Source organism: Rhincodon typus, chromosome 6 (genome assembly GCF_021869965.1).
Source record: "Rhincodon typus isolate 14 chromosome 6, sRhiTyp1.1, whole genome shotgun sequence".
Lineage (NCBI taxonomy): Eukaryota > Metazoa > Chordata > Chondrichthyes > Orectolobiformes > Rhincodontidae > Rhincodon > Rhincodon typus.
The window spans coordinates 35,142,476-35,164,404 of record NC_063337.1 but is presented as its reverse complement, the minus strand read 5'-3'; the positions used below and the strand labels follow the sequence as shown (position 1 = coordinate 35,164,404).

The following is a 21,929-nucleotide window of genomic DNA, read 5'->3' as shown; positions in this document are numbered from 1 at the left end:
AGTTCTGCATTTAATCTAGCCCGTGTGTTCAAATCCCACCGTGATAGTTGGGAGAATTTCAATTCAATTAATTAATAAATCAGGAATAAAATAAGTGTCATTTATAATGATCATGAAAATAAAAAGAAACCTCACACAATTGCAGAAACTTAGATTTTACCTGCTGCAATCAATACAATTGAAGCAATATGTAGGGAGGCAGAGGTGCAACTGTCAAACAAGAGAGTGAAACAAAGATTTGAGGAAACTGCAGCTGATAAAGAATACATGCGAGGGCAGAGCTTCAGGGTGATGATACCATAATGGTGCATGACACACATTCTGTGTTCGATCTCCATTTTATAACCACAAAATAGCACATGGAATATTCAGTGCGTTACAGGATATGTGAAAGATAAGGCAACACATGGGAAGACATGTTTGGATTTTGAACGAATAGTGTTTCATCCACAATTCAGGCCTGTGTGACTTGAAGAAGAAAGCTATTCCGTCTCAGGTTTGGATGCACTGCACTTAAAAGGAGACAACTAGCAACTAGTGTTATAGTGGGTTTCCTCAAATGTAAACTACATTTAAGCCTACCCACTTCTGCAAGTCCATTTGCAAACTTGTGTGATGAGCTCGAATCATGAGGTGTTATTTATTTTCTCACTGAGGTCCATTTGCTGGTTTATCAGTTGCTAATTGTTGGCTAACTGAAATCCTGTACAGTTCCAACATAACCTCCTTGCTTTTATAATCTAGGTCAACTCTGATAAAGGCACATGTCTCATGCTCCTTCTCAACTACGCAGTTAATCTGTTGTGCTGCTTTCAGGGATCTGTGGACAAGCAACCCTGGATCTCTCTGTTCCTCTGAGCTACCGAGTGTCCTGCTATTCATCAATTTATTTAATTACTTCTTCCAAAGTGCATCCCCTCACACTTATCAGGATTAAATTCCATCTACCAATAAGTCTATATCCTCCTTTCACCTAAGACTTTCTTCTTCACTGTCAACCACCTGGCCAACTATTTATCTGCAAACTAAATTATTATCTCTCTACATTCTCATCTACATTGTTTATATATATCATTAACAATAAGGGTACCAGCACTGAGCTCTGTGGTATGCCACTAGAGACAAGCCTTCTGTCACACCACACAAACAGTCCACCACCACCACCCTCTGTCTCTTTCCATTAAGCCAATAGTCAATCCAACATGGCAAGTTACCCTAGATTCCATGTCTCTTACCTTCTTTATCAGTCTCCCATTTTGGACCTTGTGAAAGGTTTTGTTGAAATCCATACAAAATACATTACCCTCATTTACACACCTAATCATCTCAAAAATTCCATCAATAACCTCCCTGTGTCAAAGCTATGCTGACTATACTTTGCCTCACCACAAGGAGATTAATTCACTCCTTCAGAATTTTCTCCAATAGTTTCCCTACCACTGATGGGAGAGACAGTGGTCTGTAATTCCCTGGTTTATCTCTACCACCCTTCTTGAAAAGTGGAATCCTGTTTGCTGTCCTCTAGCACCCCCCGGCCCCTGTTGTGAGTTTTTTTTATTCATTCACTGGATGAGGGTGTCATGACCAGGCAGCATTTATTGCCCAGAGGGCAGTTAAAAGTCAACCACATTGCTGTGGGTCTGGAGTCACATGTAGGCCAGACCAGGTAAGGTAAAGGACATTAGTGAACCAGAGTTTTTCCGACAATCTGCAATGGATCCATGGTCATCATTTGACTCCTAGGTTAATTTTTTTTAAAAATTCAATTCAAATGCCACCATCTGCTGTGACAGGATTTGAACCCAGGTCCCCAGAACATTATCTGGGTCTCTGGATTAACAGTCCAATGATAATACCACTAGACCATTAAATATTTGAGTGAGTGCCCCTATAAATTCCTTCTTCATCTCCCACAGCAGCCTTGGATACGACTCATTTATACCTGGAGGCTTGTCTACTTTTGAGCTACTCAAAACCTCCAATACCTCCTCTTCCCTTTATCAATTTGCTCATAGACTTCACAATCGCTCAAACTCTGTGTCAACATCTTCCTTCCCCCAAGTGAAGAGAGATGTGAACTAATGTTTAACACCCTGCCAATATCCTCTAGCTTCACACACAGATTGCCCCCTAAGTCCCTAATGGACCCTGGTTTTCCCCTGGTTATCCTCTTCCCCTTGATGAATTTATAGAATATCTTAGGATTCTCTCTAATCTTACAAACTAGTGTTTGCTCATGCCCCCTTTTTGCTCTAAATTTCTTTCTTAAATGCCCCTCCCCTGCATATTCTATACTCCACTAGGGCCTCTGTTGATTTGTTCCCTTTGTACCTGTTAAAAACCTGCCTTTTCTTTCCCAACCAGTGCTGAATATTCCTAGACAACCAGGGTTCCTTGGGCTTGTTGCTTCTACATTTCACTCTAAAGGTAACATATTGAGCCTGTAAACTTGCCAATTGCATTTTAACGCCAGTCCTCCCCCTACTGTTCTGTTGTATTTTACCCAGAAGAAACTATTTCCACTCTACTTTGGCCAGATCCTGCCTTTTTTAATGCAACTTGCCTTTCCCAAATCCAAACTTTTTTAACAGACCATCATTTCCTTCACCATAACAAACTTTAAACATATGTGTTGTGGTTGCTATCACTAAAATGTTCTCCCATCACCACCTCAAAGATCTGTCCAAGCTTTGTTCCCCAGAATTCCCCAGCACTGCACCATCTCTAGTTGGACATTCTACATGCTGATATAAAAAGTTCTCCTGGATACCTTTCAAGAGATCTGTCTCCCCTAATTGGGATAGTCATACAGTAAAAGGTTAATGTTGAGGAAGTTGAAATCCCCAAATAAAATTACCTTATTATTGTTCTTATACACCTTAGTGAAATGTCCACATATCTGCACCTCTGTTTGGGGGTCCATAATCCACTTCCTGCAGTGTGACTGCCCCCATTTTATTCCTAAATTCTACACACAAGCCTCATTTGAAGACCCTTCCAAGACATTATCCCTGTTACTGTAGTAACTGATACCTTAATTAACAATGAGGAACTACCTCCTCCTTTACACCCTCCCCAGTCCTGCCTGAAGATCCAATATCCTGGAATATTGAATTCCCAATCCTGCCTCTCCCCCAACCATGTCTCTGTGATGGTAACATCATTGCAATTCTACATGTCAATCCATTCCCTTAACTCATCTGTCTTACCTACCATAGTCCTACTATTAATGTAGCGGCCATCTAGCCTCACCTAACTCCCTTGAAACTCAACATGGCTGAACTCCCTTGCCTTTGCTCCTTTATTAAAATAACCTGTGACCCTGTTCCTACTAGTTTAAATTCTTCCCAACAACACTAACAAACCCATCTGCAAGAACATTGGTCCCATTTTGGTTCAGGTGCAGGTGGTTCTGCTCATACAGGTCACGTCTTCCTCAGAAACATTACAGTGATCCAGGAATCTAAATTTACTATAAATCACTCATTTATCTGCCCTATGCTCCCATTTCTGTACTTGCTAACATGTGGTACCAGGAGTAATCCAGAGATTACAACCTTTGAGCTCCTTCTCTTAGTCTACTGCCTAGCTCCCTAAACTCTTGATACAAGATTTTACCCCTCATTATATCTATATGTTGAACCACTACAGTACTTAAGATGTTGGGACACATGTATTCTTTGTATTACAATGTGTTGAGCTTCAGTACTGCTAGAACTGCACATGCCCAACTAAGTATATAAGAACATTAATGACTTGGATGAGGAAAGTGAATGTACTATAGCTACATTCCAGATGACAAAAATAGATGGGAAGGGAAGCAGTGAAGATGACACTCAAGAGTTTGCAGAGGGATATAGACAGGCAAAACAAGTGGGCAAAATATGAGTTTAGGCACATTGGCTGGAAGAACAGAAGAGGTCAATATTACTTAAATAGAGAAAGACTACAGAAAGCCATAGAACAGAGGGATTTGGGAGTCCTTGCACATAGCATCCAAGTTGATCAGGTAATAGAGCAGCTGCAGAAAGGTTGTTTCTCCTTGTGGCAGAGTCCAGGACAAAAGGGCATAATCTCAGAATAAGGGTCTCATATTTAAGACAACATGAAGAGGAACTTCTTCTGAGGGTAGTGAAACTGTGGAACAAGATTTATCATGGCTGTGTGGTTATGTTCAAAATTGAAAATCTACTTCAATAAGTATGGGCATCAAGGGTTATGGGGCAAAAATAGAAAAATGGAGCTCAGGATTATCATAACAGCCATGATCTCTAATGTTTTAATGAAAATCTGTAGATCAAGTTGTGGTTGGTTTGCTGAGCTGACTGGTTTTCACGCAAACATTTCATCTCCCTTCTAGGTGACATCGTCAGCATTGCGTAGCCTCTGTTGAAGCGCTGGTGTTCTGTCCCGCTGTGAATTTACATGGTCTGGTGTGTCATGGTGGGCAGGCTTGTTTCTGGTTTTGTACCACAGCCGTATGTAGATGGGGTTTATTTCAACATGTTTGTTTAATGCATCATTGGTTGAAAACCAGGCCTGTAGGAATTCTCATGCTTGCCTTTGTTTTGCTTGTCCTAGTACTGTAACTTTGTCCCAGTTAAACCAATGTCCTTATATGTCTGAATGTATTGAAACGAGGGAGGGCTGGTCATGCTGTTTTGCTGCGAGTTGGTGTTCATGTCTCCTGATGGCAGGTTTCCTGCCCGCGTGTCCTACGTAGTGTTCCTTGCAGTTGCTGTGTGGTATTTTGTATGTCACATTTGTCCTGCTCATTGCGGGTATGGGGTCTTTTGTCTTTGAGAGTAACTGATGAAGTGTGGCTGTTGGTTTGTATGCTTTCTTTATTCCAAGAGGTTGCAGGAGTCTCGTAGTCAGTTCCCATATGTTTTTGATATAGGGTAGGGTGGCCAGTGTGCTGGGGTGTACTGTGTCTTCTGGGTGTTGTTTATTTGCCAGGCAATGGCAGACGAAGCTATTGGGATAGCCATTGTTCGTAAAGATTCTGTATGGGTGTTCTATGTCTTTGCACAGCTCCAGGGTGTTGCAGGAGTTATCACTCGTTTAAACAGTCTTGACACAGTCAGAGTCCTACAGCACAGAGACAGGCCCTTTGACCCAAACTGGTCCCTACCAACCCAAACGTCATCCATGCTAAGCCCATTTCCCTGCACTTGGGCCGTATCTTTCTAAACTTTTCCTTTCCACATATTTGTCCAAACGCCTTTTAAATGTTTTTAATGTACCCACCTCAACCACTTCCGTTGGCAGCTCATTCCGTTTGAGTACCACCCTCAGGTTCCCATGTATTCTTTCCCCTCTTACCTTAAACTGATGGCCTCTAGGCCTCAATTCCCCAACCCTGGGAAAAAGTCTGAGTGCATTCACCCTATCCATGCCTCTCATGATCTTATACACTTCTATAAGATCCCCCCTCAGTCTCTTATGCTCTAAAGAAAAATGTCCTAGCTTGTCCAACCTCTCGCTATAACTCTGGCCCTCTGGCAACATCCTTGTAAATTTCTTTTGTACTCTTTCCAGTTTAATAACATCCTTTCTATAGCAAAGTGACCAAAACTGAATTCACTACTCCAAGTACAGCCATGTACAACTGCATCATAACTTCCCAACTTCTATATTCAACACCCTGACTGATCAAGGTGAGTATGTCAAAAGCTTTTTTCATGGCCCTGTCTACCTGTGACACCACTTTCAGAGAACCATGCCTGTTTGTGGACACTGCAATGGTTGCTGTTGCAATTCAGAATTTGGTCTGTGTGTGTAGTCTTTCTGTATGCATCAGTAAGGAATTTGCTGTTGTTCATTCATTGCACCATTAATGCTAGAAATGGGAGTTGATTGTTGTTCTTTTCTTCCCTGGTGAACTTGATCCCGGTGAATATGCTGTTAATAAGATGGTATGATTCTTCTAACTTTGCTCATTTAATGATCATGAATGTATTGTCCATGTGTCTAACCCATAGTTTAGTCTGGATCTGAGTAAGGGCTGTGCGTTCCAGTCTTTGCATAACAGCTTCTGTTATGAGCCCCAAGATTGATGAACCCACGGGTGTTCCATTAATTTGTTCATATACCTGGCCGTTGAAGATGATGTGTGGAGTAAGGACAAATATGATATGCAAAATACCATGCAGCAACTCGAGAAACTCTACATAGGTAGGAAACACTCCACCAGCATACACGAACACCAACTCGCAGCAAAAGAGCACGACCAACTCTCCCTCGTTTCAATACACTCGGACATAGAAGGATATCAATTTGATTGGGACAAAGTTACAGTACTAGGACAAGTGAGACAAAGACAAGCACAAGAATTCCTGGAGGCCTGGTTTTCAACCAGAAATGCAATAAATAAACATGTTGAAATAGACACCATCTGCATACCACTACAGTACAAAACCAGAAACAAGCCTGTCCGTCATGACACACCAGACCATATGAATTCATGGCGGGACAGAACAACAGCGCTTCAATGGAGGCTACACAGCACTGACAATGTCACCTCGACGGGCGATGAAATGTTTGCATGAAAAACCAGTCAGCTCAGCAAACCAACAACTCCAGCCGTGATCTCATTGAATGGGGAAGCAGTCTTGATGGGCTGAATGTCCTACCTCTGTTACTACGTCTTAATGCCTTATGGGATCTCAACTGCTGACAAATTACATAAGTTTCTTTGATAAAGTGACAGAAGGCAGAGTTGCTAAATTTACTGACCACGATAGGTAGGACAGTATGCTGTGAAGACGACACAAGGTCACAAGGATATTGACTAGTTAAGTGAGTGAGCAAAGATTTGTCAAATGGAGTATAAAGTTGGAAAATGTGAAATAGCCCATTGTGACAATAAGAATTAAAGAAGTATGTTATATAAACAGACAGGGATTGCAGTGCTGAGGTGCAAAAGTATTGTCTTTTCATTCATATGAGAGTATGAGCATTTAATGCCCATTCATAGCTGCCCTTGGTGGTGGTGATCCTCGTGTCCTCATACATCAATCACAAGTAGTTAGTACACTGGTACAGCAAGCAATTAGGAAAGCTAACAGAATACATTGGAGAGGGGAAGTAAATACAAAAATCATCCTTCGGTTATTTAGGGCACTGATGAAATCACATTTAAATCTTGGCTCGCTCTCTCCTTAACACTATGTCCTCTTGTTTTCGACTCCCCTACCCTGGGGAAAAGACGTTGTCTATTCACCTTATCTATGCCACTCATGATTTTATAAACCTCCAAGGTCACCTCTTAGCCTCCTACGCTCCAGGGAAAAATGTCTTAGCCTATCTAGCCTCTCCTTATAACATTCCAGTCTTGGTAACATCCTTATAAATCTTTTTGCATCCTTTCCAGTTTAATAACATCCTTCCTAAAGCAGAGTGACCAGAATTGTACACTGTACTCCAAATGTATTAGTCACATTTAAGGATGTAAATACATTGCAAACAGTTTAGGGAAGGTTTACTGGATTTCTACCTAGAATGGGCAGATTGTCTTAGGACAAAAGGTTGGACAGGCTAGGTTTGTTTCCAAGGGAGTTTAGAAGAAGAAAAGATGACTTGATTAAAACAAAAATCCTGAAATTTCTGGATGATGCAGATGTGGAGACACTGCTTCTTCTTATGGAAGAATCTAGAACTAGGGGGTCACTGGTTTAAAATAAGAGGTTGCCCATTTAATACAGAAATTAGGCTAAAGTTTGAGAGTTATGAGTCTTTGGAAAAGGTGGCAGAAACAGTGTTATTGAATATTTTTTAAGGCAAAGCTAGATAGATTCCGGTCAAGCAAGGACTTGAAAGATATCAAGATTAGGCTGGAATGTGTAAGTGAGGTTACCAAAAGATCAACCATAAAGTTTTTGAGAAGATTTGTCGCTTGGGTTGTGGATGGGGTTGTAGACTTGCTCTCCGAGCCGGTGTGTTTGGTTGCAGACATTTCGTCACCCTGCTAGATAACATTATCAGTGCGCCTTCGGTGAAGCGTTGGTGTTCTGTCCCGCTTGTTAGTGAACAGCGCTACCCCCTATACAACCCAAACTCTGGGTCTGGTATGTAGATGACACCTTCGTGATTATCAAACGCACAAGACTAGAAGAAACCCACCAACACAAACAACATCCTCACCAGAATAAAATTCACAAGAGAACAATAACCAACTACTCTTCCTAGACATAACGGTATAATGTAAGAACAACAGAGGATTCCAGACTAGCGTATACAGAAAGACCACACATACACACCAGATATTTAATTACTCCAGCAAGCACCCCAACACCTTTAGAAGGAGTTGCATCAGGACATTATTCAAACAGGCCACTACATACTGCAGCAACCCGGAATTGCGCAAAGCAGGACAGGAGCATTTATACAGAGTTTTAAAAAGGAATGGATACCCAAAAAGCACAATCCGCCATTACCTCCACAACAGACCACAATAAAATGACACAACATGGCCAGACACACTAGTTACCCTACCGTACATCAGAGACATATCAGAGATGACCACAAGACTACTCACAGCCCTAGGTATCAGGTTAGCCCACAAACCAACAACCAGCCTGTGACAGCTACTGACAAACGTACAGGATCCCATAACCTCAACCAATAAAACTAACGTAATACACAAAATACCGTGCGAGGACTGTGAGAAACATTACACAGGCCAAACTGGAAGAAAATTGACAATAAGATGCACTAACACCAACCATCCGCCAAGAGACACGACCAATTCTCACTGGCCTCAATACACACGGACAAAGAAGGCCATGAATTCAACTGGGACAACACATCCACAATAACACAAGCAAAACAGAGACATGCCAGGGAATTACTGGAGGCCTGGCATTCCAACCGGAACTCCATCAACAAACATGTTGAATTGGACCCGATATACAAACCACTGAAAAACAAAAACGGGAAGTAATACCAACCACCCCAGCAAACCGAGGCATATAAATAACAAGCGGGACAGAGCGCCAACTCTTCACTGAAGGCTTACTGATGATGTTACCTAGCAGGTTGATGAAACATCTGCAATCAAACACACTGGCTCAGTGAGCAAGTCTACAACCTCAGGATGAACCACAATTTTATTGAATACGAGAGCAGGTTAAAAGGGGCTGACTGGCCCATTCCTGTCCCTGATTCATATGTTATAGAGTCATACATCATGGAAACAGACCGTTTGGCCCAACCCATCCACGTCGACAAGGTTTCTTAAACTTAACTAGGCTCATTTCCCTCCAAACCTTTCCTATCCATGTACAGTCCAAATGTCTTTTAAATGTTGCAATTGTACACCCCCCTACCATTTCTTCTGGCAATTCGTTCCATATACACACCACCCGCTGTGTGAAAAAATTGCCCCTTTTAAATCCCTTAGGTCCCTTTTAAATCTTTACCGTCTCTCCTTAAACCCATGCCCTCTTGTTTTAGACTCCCCTTCCCTGGGAAAAAGACCTTCGCTATTCACCCTGTCCACCTCCCTCATGATTTTATAAACTTCTAGAAGGTCATCCCTCAGCCTCCCATGCTCCAGGGAAAAAAACGTCCTAGCCTATCCAACATCTCCTTATAACCTTGTGAAAATCTTTCTTGCATCCTTTCCAGTTTAATAACATCCTTCCTAAAGCAAGGTGACCAGAAAAGTCAGCAGTACTCCAAATGTGGCCTTACCAAAGTCTTGTACAGCTGCAACATGACATCCCAACTCCTGTACTCAACACTCTGACTGATGAAGGCAAGCATACCAAATGCCTTCTTCACCACCCTGTCTACACGCAACACCACTTTCAAGGAAGTGTGTACCTGCACCCCTAGATTTCTCTGTTCGACAACATGGCCCAGGTCCCAATCATTAACTGTAGCAAACTGGTAGTTTGTCAAAAATCTGCATTTCATAAATCTGTGCATGTTCTCCTTTGTTAATCAATTTTGGGAAGGGATGCATAACAGGCACTTGATGAGGGTTTGGTTAACAATTTTTTTGTTAAACAGATCACTTTATAATTACTAAAAATGCTAACCTCCAACACCTCCTTAGTATTTAAAAAGTGACTGGACGATTATGATTTTTCGATCTCCCACAAGTTCCTTCAGTAACCAGAAGTGTAAGCCATCCAAACCAGACAACTTATCCCTAGGCAAGTCAGACTTTCTGGTACATCCTACTTGTTAATTTTAACCCCATCTATTACATCTAGCATATTTTATCCACAATCTCTTCCTTAGTAAACAGTAATGCAAAGTACATCAATTCATTAAGTATTCTGGCCTAACCCAGCACCACTGAGCACATAAACACCTTGTATCCAATATACTGGCAGAAGATTCTTGAATTCCGTTTTATGTCAACTGCCATTCTATTATTTCTTTTTTGCCCATCTCAACTTATTGTATTTGATCCGGTTTTCACTTGAATGCACCAGTCATGCAAACACCCTATTTCATCCTATTCTCTTACCTCATCACTCATCCTAAAAACCTACTTTCATTTCAGTTGGAGTGTACTGTCTTTGCTTGTGCCTAAAACACTGCCTCCTTAACAATCGTTCATTATTGCATTACTGTTTTTTCTCCATCAGCTATTGATTCCATTTAGCCCTGGCTAGAGAGCGTCCTCATTGAGTATTAAGCACCAAGTCCTCACCATTTTGAGCCAAATTTGTTACTGCTTCATCATATTCCAACTATGAGGTTGTTGACTTGCTCAACGAGCTGGCTTGTTTTTGTTCAGATGTTTCGTCACCATGCTAGGTGACATCATCAGTGGAGCCTCCGATGAAGCGATGTTATTCTACTCCGCTTGGATGTACTCCAAGCAGAGTAGAATGACATCACTTCATCAGAGGCTCCACTGATGATGTCACCTAGCATGGTGACGAAACATCTGAACAAAAACAAGCCAGCTCGTTGAGCAAGTCAACAACCTCATCCACAACCCAAGATACAGATCTTTGCCAATACTTTAAATCTTCCCACTATTTGAGAGTGTTGACCACCACACTTAGTAACCACATTTTTACGCATTTAAAAACATGCATTTTAAACTTATCCTATTGAGATCCTTCTTAATCTGTTCCTTTCTAATATAGTACATCCCTATTCTCTGGTATTATTCTAAATCTAGCACTCTTTTATACGTTATTCTATATCTTTCAAAGTCAGAAGTCACATGACACCAAGTTATAGTCCAACAGGTTTATTTGAAATCACAAGCTTTCAGAGCAAAGTCTTCACCTGATGAAGGGGCTACGCTCCGAAAACTTGTGATTTCAAATAAACCTGTTGGACTATAACCTGGTGTCATAGTTAGAACTTCTATGTCCACCCCAATTCAACACCGGCACCTCCATATCATCTTTTTTTCACTATTGTGTACTGGTGCACACACTCTTGTTCATTTAGTCCAAGTCCTCACCAACCACATTTGTGAACCTCCATTGGCTCGATTCTTACTGAGGATAGGAAATTGGCCCATATCGAATTCCAAATAAAAAATGCTGGAGAAATTAATGAGGTCTTGCTACATCTGTGTAGGAAGAAAGTTAACATTTCAAGTCCAATGGCTATTCTTCTGTAGTACTAGTAAGAAGGGTCACCGTGTACAAACGAGGAAATCTTCCAAAGCCTTTTACAAATCACTGTCCGGGCCTCAGTTGCACTATTGTCATGAGGTTCTTCAGTTATGTGGAGAGATGTGAGAAATTGGGATTGTTCTCCATGAGATAGAGAAAGTTAAGGTTACTAATAGAGGTAATTCAAAATTATACATTTTTGGTCATTCAAACTTACAACCACCACCCCTTGACATTCAACGGTGTTACTATCGCTGAATCCCCCACTATCAACATCCTGGGGTTATCATTGACCAGAAATTCAACTGGACTCACTACATAAACACAGTGGCTACAGGTCAGAAGCTAGGAATACTGCAGCAAGTAATGCACTTCCTGACTCCCCAAAGCCTGTCCACCATCTACAAGGCACACGTCAGCAGTGTGATGGAATAGTCCCCATTTGCTTGGACAAGTGCAGCCCTGACAACATTCAAGAAGCTTGACACCATCCAGGTCAAAGCAACTTGCTTGATTGGCACTACATCCACAAGCACCCACTCCCTCCACCATTGATGCTTGGTAGCAGCAGTGTGTACTGTCTACAAGATGCACTACAGAAATTCAAAGATCCTCAGACAGCACCTATCAAACTCCCTACCACTTCCATCTGGAAGGACAAAGACTGCAGATATATGGAACACCACCACGTTCAAGTTCCCCTCCAAGCCACTCACCATCCTGACGTAAAATATATCGCCATTCCTTTACTGTCATGGGGTCAAAATCCTGGAATTCCCTCCCTAATGACATTGTGGGTCAACCCACAGCAGGTGGACTGCAGCGGTTTAAGGAGGCAGCTCACCACCCTTTTGAGGGCATCTAGGGATGGGCAATAAATGCTGGCCAGCAAGCAGACATCCCATAAATGAATGAAAGAATTTCTCTTTCGGCAATTAACCAGAAAGCAAATTTTAAATAATTTGCTAGAAGAATTAAAGAAGTAGCGAGAAACATTTCAGAGAATTGTATAACACTTACAAATTTAGGACACCATTCAGCCCACTGTTTCTATGCACAATCTCCAATCAAATCACCGAGATCTACTATCCTGTTCCCTTTTCCCTGCGTTTTTCTTCTTAAGATGATCGTCTATGAAGTGCTTCTTAAAAAAAAAACCCTGATTGAATTGGTTCAGACCATACTTCCAGGCGGCGATTGTAGATCTTATAAAATTACTGTATTAAAAAAGGTTTTCTCCTTCATGTTGTTGCTAGTTCTTTTGAAAATTATTTAATTGGCATCTTAAACTTCCACTAAGGGCAGGTATGCAATGGACACCATTACCTGCAAATTTCCCTCCAAGCCCCACACTGTCTTAGCTTTGAACTGTATTTCCATTCCTTCAGTTTTGCTGGGTTAAAATCCTGGAACTCCCTCAACAGTGCCTGTGTCCCTGCACCAAGGACTACAGCACTGCAAAAAGGCACCACACCACTACCTTTTCCAGGGAAATTAGGGATCCTAGCCAGCACTGCCTACATCCTATGAATTAACAAAAAAAAAACAAAACAAAAAAAGCAACAATGCTCATGATTTCTCTCCCTGGTCCCAAATGCACGAATGTATTCCTTGCCCCACGATGTGCATGTGGTTGCAGGAAAAGATTTAACTGAACTGCGCAGGGAAAAAAAATTATCTACTTATAACAATACGTCTTAAAAGGAGATAAACTGAGGGTATATGCTCAAAGTTGTTTTTAAGCTTTATTGAAACAACAAACATTTACAGAAAGAACTCAAGTCTATTTTATTCAATTTTTAGATTTACAATAAGGCAACATTGTGTCCAAAACATTTGTTAAATGTAATGCTCTTCATAGGCATTCTTTGCTCACATTGAAAATTTAGACTTCTCTCAAACAGTTCAGTATATTTACAATATACTCTGCCCAATCCAAGATTACATGGCAAACTCAGCAGTACAAGATACTGTAGTAAGACTAATCAAGGAGCTCAATAGTAAAACATCAAAGCTGTTGAATATTCAAGTGCACAATACTAAGAACTTGCAAAAAGCTCCTGCTCCAACCATTCCAACAAGAGTTTCTGACCAATTGCCATAGTTCAAGTCACATGATGACTTTTTCTACCCCAATACCCATCAACATCTCTGCAGTAGTTTTCAATGTTCTTTGGCATGTAATCATGCATCAGGGCAAGTAGTAAAACGCTATACAGTATTTCAAACTCAATAATTGCATTACAATTAGGAAATTCAAATTGGGCCCATTCTACTTATTGTGTCCATTAAGAAAAACCACAAATTAAACATAAATAGAAGAGGTAGGAATACTCAGCACAAAACCTTCTATTAGTTTATCGATGCATATTTTTCCCCTGCATATTTCTATTCTTATTTAGAATGAGTGCAATAAACTGCTTCATACATTTACCTATACTGTGTTTGTACAAAAAGCCTTGTTGTACATCAAATCTAGGCACTGAATTTGAAGCAGAGTCTGAAATGCCATCACTTCAATTATGTTTCTAGTAATATTTACTGCTTATTATTTCTGTAGCACCTTTTGCATAGTCCCTTACAAGTTCTTGGAATGTTCATCTGATAATCAAACCAGACAAATAAATGTTTATAGTAAATAAGCACTAAAAACTTTCATCCAGTTTATTTATAGCTTTTGATCTAACCACAGGCTCATTGCTGTGAATTCTCTATTACTAATATACTGTCGTCACTAACAGCCCTGTTCCAGTAGATTCAAAATCCCCCAAAAATTGTATCTTGCTATCACCACTTATTTTAATTCAAAGATTACAGCTAAAAGCCAAGTCATCTGTGACCAGGTATCTGCCTGTACTAGACAGTTTTAAATGAGGAACAAAAACATAAGTTGCTGGATAAGCTCAGCAGGTCTGGCAGCATCTGTGGAGAGAAATGAGAGTTAATGTTTCAAGTCCAGCGACCCTTCTTCAGAACAGACTGTTCCCAGAATAAAGCACCTACCCTCACTTGAAGGACATTAAATGTCATAATGGAAAATATTTCTGTACAAATCTTCTCCAATGTGAGATCGCATTCAGGCAACACAGATAGAATGCTTATGTAAAAGATCAAACAAGTGGAGAAGTTTGTGCGCTTGTAGATGCTCACCATGACCTGATCTAATACTCACAACTTACAAAAATAATATTAATATCATGTAACAAAAGTGCAATTTTTTTCAATAACTAAATTTCATCCAAACTTTAAAAACTGTATATATAACCAATGTTTGTGGGGAAAAAAAAACTGTGCACCATAATTCATAATTTACTTCTGACAACAGTAAACCATTTGTATACAAATCTATAATAATTAGTAGGGTTTATTTTGTCACAATACTGCACAAGTAAGCGATGCCTTTGAATTTTATTGACAAAAGATGTTTTGCTAAATTAAATTACTGACCCAAATTTACTGTGGGGGGGAAAAAAGTTGACAGTCAGCATCTCTGGAAATTCTGCAGTGTAGTCCATAAGGGCTATGCAGTCGTCCCTATCCCAGACTTGAACTTTAAAGAACTAAAGCAAGTTTAAACCATTGACATATCTGTACATAATTTACATCTCTTAATACAAATGTGCTCAAATAAAGCTCTCAAATACAAAACAGAGATAATAGACCATATTTGTTCTACACAAAATTACAAAGGTAACAAATAGTGTTGTACTGCACTTGAGTACGTAAAAGATGTTTGAGTAACATCAGTGAGGAAGAAGGATTAGGATGAATTGAGAAAGATTGATCCAGGTCTAGTTACTTGCATCTAGTTTACTCCTTTAATTAATAGTATGAAAAAAGATACCACCAAGCCTACTTTAGACAGCTGAATTTTCCGCCAAACAGAACAAATGGGCAATATATAAACTGTTATATTTCTAAATACAGAAACAGCTTGTAAGGTAAGTTGATGAAGTGCCTTTTGATGTGAAGTTATCTCATTGGCAATAATGGCAAGCTGAAATGCTTTCACTTTCCATATGCTAAGGTCACTACAATGCAAAATGTTTCAAACCAATAGTTAAAATAATTAATCTAATAAAAGTCCACATCTTTCTAAATGCTGTTCCTGTGCCACCTGCCAAACTGCAATTTGGAACAACAGAAGAGGAGTTCAGAAGTTATACATTATATGGTTGAACATTATATGGATAGTGGAATCAGTGAGAATTAGCACTTTTAAAACAAAATGCTATACCTTCAAACAAGCAAAGGAAACTTCAGGCTTGTCTATTGTTGTTTTGAAATTATTTACCCCATTACCCTTTCAATCAAAAGTCCACTTATTGATATCCATCTTTGCCACTTTGTATCATTTGACACAATTTAGTTCAGTTGAATGCCGAATTTCTAGCTTTTTAACAACATTATTCCTATCAATCAGTTAAAAAATGTACATACTTCTTCCCATTAACTTTTAAAATTCACACGACTTTCCTCTGATCATGGACATCATGGACAGCTTGTATTTTGAGCACAAAAAGTTTACATGCAGTGTAAAAGAACTTACATTTATATAAAGTACCAAAATAATCCTGAACATACATGCATCTGAAACGTTCATCAATTTTAGATATTCTGTTCAGCCTCTAAATAAATTCAATAAAATCTGTTTTAAAGCCATGTAAGATTTAGGGTATGTAAAAGTGAATCAATATGTAGCTACACATGAATGACACTTCACCAGCATTTTGTTAGAAGGATAAGCAGGAGTGGATTTTCATGTACCTGAGGAAATTCTCCAAATATTTTCTGAAAACAATACTCCCAAATATTTGCTTCTGGCACAAAGCCTTGTCTGCTGGCAGCATATTAGAAAATTAAAGACACAAACCCTATGATTTAAAATTAAGGAACAGAAAATTATATGGTGTCAGTGATCTCTTGATGTGTTCCCAGTAGGTGAGATAGACGCCTGCAATGAGCCAGAGTAAAATCTGTCCTCATATGTCCCCATTAGTAAAGTATTCCAATGTTTGTAGTATTATGAATTGACAAATTCTAAAAGCTTAAATTTGAAGTGACATCTTTTACAGTGATAGAGAGCAAATACTTTGACAGTATGCACATACATCAGACCTTCCTACACCCATGTCCCATAAAACTACCAGATATTATAAATATTTATTTGGAACAGAAAGCCTCTGTAGCTTTGCTTTACTACGCACAGTAATTTGCACTACACAGAAATTATGGCAGAGCTACTTCAGGAATTTCCAGAATTTTTAAAAAAAAGTGTTTTTAAGAAGGTTTCAACAATGTTAGTGTTAATAGGTTTGTATCCATCACATACAGTATGATTTTGAACAGATTTTTTGATCATTCTGAATGCGTTACTTTGCAATTAGTTCTAATGACAAGGGATCTAGCTTAAACATATCAAGCTCGGTATCAACAGTTCAAGGAAAAGCCACAAACCAGAGAAACAAAAAGCTTTAATTATGGGAGAAATTTAACACAACAGTCAGGGCAATTTACACTACAGCATGTTTTTTTTTTTCCCTTTCTACATGCTTTGCTATGGCTGTAGAGAAAGAATTTGAGAATACAACAGACCATAAAAAAGACCAAACTGAGAACCACAGGAAAATGTAATCGCATATTTCAAAAAAACCCATGATCAAACCAATTGACCAGGTAGTGCAATATACTTGTTTGCTTTACTGTACAGTGATAAATATAGTCTACACAATTCTATATGTGAAGTTAGTCATTTCACTTATCCCAGAGAACTACAGTGCACACTTTTTAAAAAATCTTTCTTTATGGTGGGAATCAAGTTCTACAATCAGAGAAGAATTAGAAATGTGTTGTTTCTTTTCCTCTATCAGCCCAAGATGAGGAGAGGGGGAAAATGCATGAAAGCAACAATTCAGACTTTTTTTTTTAAAAAAGTGATGAGAATCATACTACAACTGCTCTCAACTTCTGTCACTTCAGATGTATCAGAAACAAAATCAATTCAGTTCAATGTTTGCTATGGGTGCTATTAAAAAACAAAATTTAGATTTCAACAGCAATTTCTAAATGTTGTAAGTTTCTGCCTTAAACAATTGACTCAACCTGCTCAATATGATAAAACAAGCCTAAGGGTATGCCAATACAAACTGCCCTTACATTTAAATACTTTAAACCAACATCCTTGCCATATCAGGCTCTGATGCTATTAAATAATCATGCTTAAATTACAGCAGCAGGAACAGGGCACCTAGCTTCCTTTGAATGCATCACAACAATCATTTGTTCTAAATATACAGAAAGTCATGAAGTGATAGTAAACTAGCTTTTAAATCAACTGGTACTTTTCAGCGTGAGGATGAGTAGAAGGGGAGAGAAATTAGAAATCTGACTTTTTAGGTGATCAGTGGATAGATTCCGTATAGTTTCCTTACTAGATCAATTATACTGGTACTAATATGATCATCTAGCAGCAGGCACATACTTTGGTAATTGTACAGTAGGTAGCTGTGAGGTAGCTACTCCATAGCAGGATTTTTTTTTCCTGAAATTGTCATGTTTATGTCATAAAATATGGTAACATACTTCTCCTGCAAGAAGGTATAAATAGGAACTTTCCAAATAAGCAAGTTGCAGCAATATCACCATTTTGTGTATGTGTCTCAACTTCAAAGGACCACTAGGTGCAACCTCTGCCAACGCTTGTGAATGTTTTATCCAAAACCCAAATCGTAACACGCAGTTAAATGTTTATATTAAGTAAACTTATCAATTCTCAGGTCCACAAGTCCTAATTATTGTGCATCATCTAATCATGTTGGAAAAATACTATAACAGAAACGTAGTGCAAATCTTACTGATTTAGATCTAGTACCTTTGTTTGGATTGAAATAACTGAAGTACTACATTGAGATGTTACAGATCTAAATCTGACAACTATTTGAATTAAGAAAATTTACTTCAGTAATGAGAACAAAAATCAAGTGAAACTTAACTTGCCATTAATAGATGTAAACCATGTATGATTTTCTATATTACTGAACAAATGATTAGCAGTCTCTGATCACCACAAATACTTCTCCACGTGTATGAAGAAGTGTCTCCCATTCTGAATCAGCAGGTCATCTTTGCCATTCCAAGCTCCAAGTTCACTAACGTAGGCTCAGTTTTAGAGAAAGTAGCTTTGAGTTCTTTGCATTCATCTCCAGAAATGTTCCCATCTTCCAGTGTTCTAATCGAGTTGCTTTCCACAGTTGTTTGCTGTTCTTCTTTACACACAGTCTCAGATGCCTTGAGCATCCGCGATAATTGGCTAACTGGATGAAAAGGTTCCCTACTGTAGACCGCACATGGTTTTTGACCCAGTTTTATTATTTGCTGTAACAGAAAGACAATGTTAACCACAATTAATCCTAAGTTAACCAGGAAGTATTATGACTAAGCCAAAGAGTAAGGTTATAGTTTACATTAAGGTATAAAGTAATTAGCATTTAACAGAATTCCAACTCCCCAGGTTCACCTTGGAATGTCTAAAAATTGAAATTTAATCTGGAGTCTGGAGACTGCTGCAAGAAACCTGGGAGTTAAAACTTTTTTTGAAGAGCATTAAAAGAGTGCACTGTTGCTTTAATTAATTTTAATTGAACAGCATTATTTATTTGCTTTAAAAATGTTGGAGATGGAATGTAAAGGCTGTTTGACTGGGCAGGAGAATCATCAGATGAAACACCCAGGAATATATCTAACTTACTTGTCACCCCGACATGTAGATCTATAAATCAATACATGCTTGTGTGTTTTCACTCTTCAACAAACTTACAAAATATACACCTCATCATAACTCATTGGGGTAGAATGCTGGAAATCAAGCCCCATTAGCCCCGGAATAGTCAAAAATATAAAGCGATTTTGTCAACATTATCAAACTCCACAAATGACCTGGCTGACAACTCCGGCTAATATTTAACTAGAAAGAAACTGTTTATTGCAAACAAATTGTCCTCAACCAACAGCAATTAGGAAATATGAATTACTACTCGACAACTCAGACGCTATCCCTTCTTAAATTTTAGACCATCGTAAACAGACACAAGACATAGACATTAAAGTGGAAAAATAAAATAAAAATCAAGGAAACTGTTCAATTGCACCAGCCTGGACTACAGGATTCAATTAGTTATTTCTTCCAGTTTCTTTCAATTTCTCTTGTCTATGCAGTTGATGCAAGGTTCTTTCCATATTGATGCTTTCTTTCATTCACTGTTTGAGAATTCACCTTTTCACTGCTTTTGAAGGCATTTTACTCCTTCTCAAATTGAGGATTAGCAGAGAATAGTGAGTGGGATACAACAAACAACTACTACTGGAAAATTTCCAGTACCTCCACACAAGGGAGAGACACCAAAATGTTCTGAACTCTCTTTTGTACACCAGATAGTTCTCTGCTACACTGTCCTGGTCAGGAGCCAGTTAGAATGTTATCGACGAGCAGTTTACCCTTAGGACAGAACCTGTTGGCTTCCTAGTGTCTGATTTTGCCCTCACTGTTCCAGGAAAATAGTGTATTGTATTTACAATACACAATGTGTTCCAGTAAACATGATTTTTAAAATGTAGTTCTCTCTTTGCAGTCTTCTTGATTTAAAGCAGTATGTTCTTATCAGTCCAAAACTAAAAGGAAATAAGATGACGTGTCCTTTATAGTATTGTGTATTTTAGTTATGTTGAATAAGTGATTACAAGATCTGTATTAATTTATTTATTCCTAGATTATTGCCAATGATTAACTTCAGACAACTGGCATGAGGTCAAGATGATTCAACTTTAAGATATTAGCCTCTGCTGCCCCAAGGCTACAACGTGATTTAAACAAACCTTGTGCACAATCATTAATACAGCCATTACCCAGCATTTTATGGCACATTACACCAATACCTGAACCATCTTTACGCAACTGTTTTGAGTGAAAAAGTCTTGAACTTATAGAACATAGGACAGTACAGCACAGTACAGGCCCTTCGGCCCACGATGTTGTGCCAAGCTTTTACCCTAATCCTAAGGTCTATTTAACCTCCACCCCTACCTTATACTATCATCCATATATGGTGTCATTTATGACCAAATGGACATCCCAAAGTTCTTTACAGCCAATGAACGACTTTCTGAAATGTAGGAACAAAAACAGAAGTTGTTGGAAAAGCTCAGCAGGTCCGGCAGCATCTCCAAAGGAAAAAAATCAGAGTTAACGTTTTGGGTCCTCAGAGCTCAGGCCCTTCTGAGGAAGGGTCACCAGACCCGAAACGTTAACTCTGATTTTTTTCTTCAGAGATGCTGCCAGACCTGCTGAGCTGTTCCAGCAACTTCTGTTTTTGTTCCTGGTTTACAGCATCCACAGTTGTTTTGGTTTTTCTGAAGTGTAGTACTGTTATAATAGAGAAAATATGGTAGCCAATTTGTACATAGCAAGCTCCCACAAACAGTAACGTGATAGTTGACAATTGTCTCTAAAGTTGATTGAAGGAAGAGTAACTGGCAAAGACATCAGGAATATCTCTTTGCCTTTAAGTACCATAGGATCTTTCCATAGATGGCAGACAGGCCTCTGTTTAAATGTCTCATCTGAAAGACAGTATCCCTAACAGACCAGCATTCCAACAGTTAAGCAGCAGAGAGCCAGACGAGATGACTGTGTTAAGTCCTGGAACAGGTTTTGAACTTATAGCTTTCTGGCACAGGCAAATGTACTACCAAATGAGCCATGGCTGACTCAAAAATTGCAAATTTAGTCTAAGTTGCAAAGTGAGCTAAGCCAGTACTATGAAAAGCACTGCATGGGACAATATACTGTAGTGAATTTCAAATCTATTTCATACAGTTAATATTCAACTCACCTCCTCCAGTTTTTTGGCTTCCATCTCCAGTTGATTATTCTGCTCAATGAAGGTCAAAATTCGGCTGAGTTGTGATTGCCTGGGATGTATTGTTATATCAAACTGATGATACATACAGCGCCAAAATCTAAAGTCAAAATCAAAAGAATTGGAAATTAGGGAAAATAAACTGCACATATGATAGAGAATTTTAAGAATAATTTAAACTTACTTGAAATTGAAAGAGACAGTGTTTGGCTCAAGCACTTCATGAGCACAGGGAAGATTACAGTCGTAGAGTGGGTTCAAATACTTGTGTTGATTTTCCAAAAGAAATGACCACAAGGAATGGGTTTTTTGTTGAATTCTGTGAAAAGTAGTTTTTAAGCAAAAACATTGCTTTTGCAAGAACGCTTGCATTAAAAGAGTTTCATACTAATAGATGGTCATTTACTTTCTCAAATTG

General features: G+C 39.0%; 1 protein-coding gene across 3 annotated transcripts in view; it reads right to left on the bottom strand.

The window, feature by feature from the left end:
- Positions 1-17,054: 17,054 nt before the first annotated feature.
- The window catches only part of mtmr6 (myotubularin related protein 6), a 37,328-nt gene continuing 32,453 nt past the window's right edge, over positions 17,055-21,929 (bottom strand). For 2 of the 3 annotated variants that reach the window (XM_020530582.2, XM_048597555.1), the window contains 3 exons: positions 21,696-21,830; positions 21,485-21,611; positions 17,055-18,971 (listed from right to left, as the gene is read on the bottom strand). In XM_020530582.2, the coding sequence (XP_020386171.2) occupies positions 18,708-18,971; positions 21,485-21,611; positions 21,696-21,830 (526 nt within the window). In that variant the 3' untranslated portion in view covers positions 17,055-18,707. The remainder of the gene's footprint in view (positions 18,972-21,484; positions 21,612-21,695; positions 21,831-21,929) is intronic. The other variant, XM_048597554.1, reaches the window with a different exon arrangement.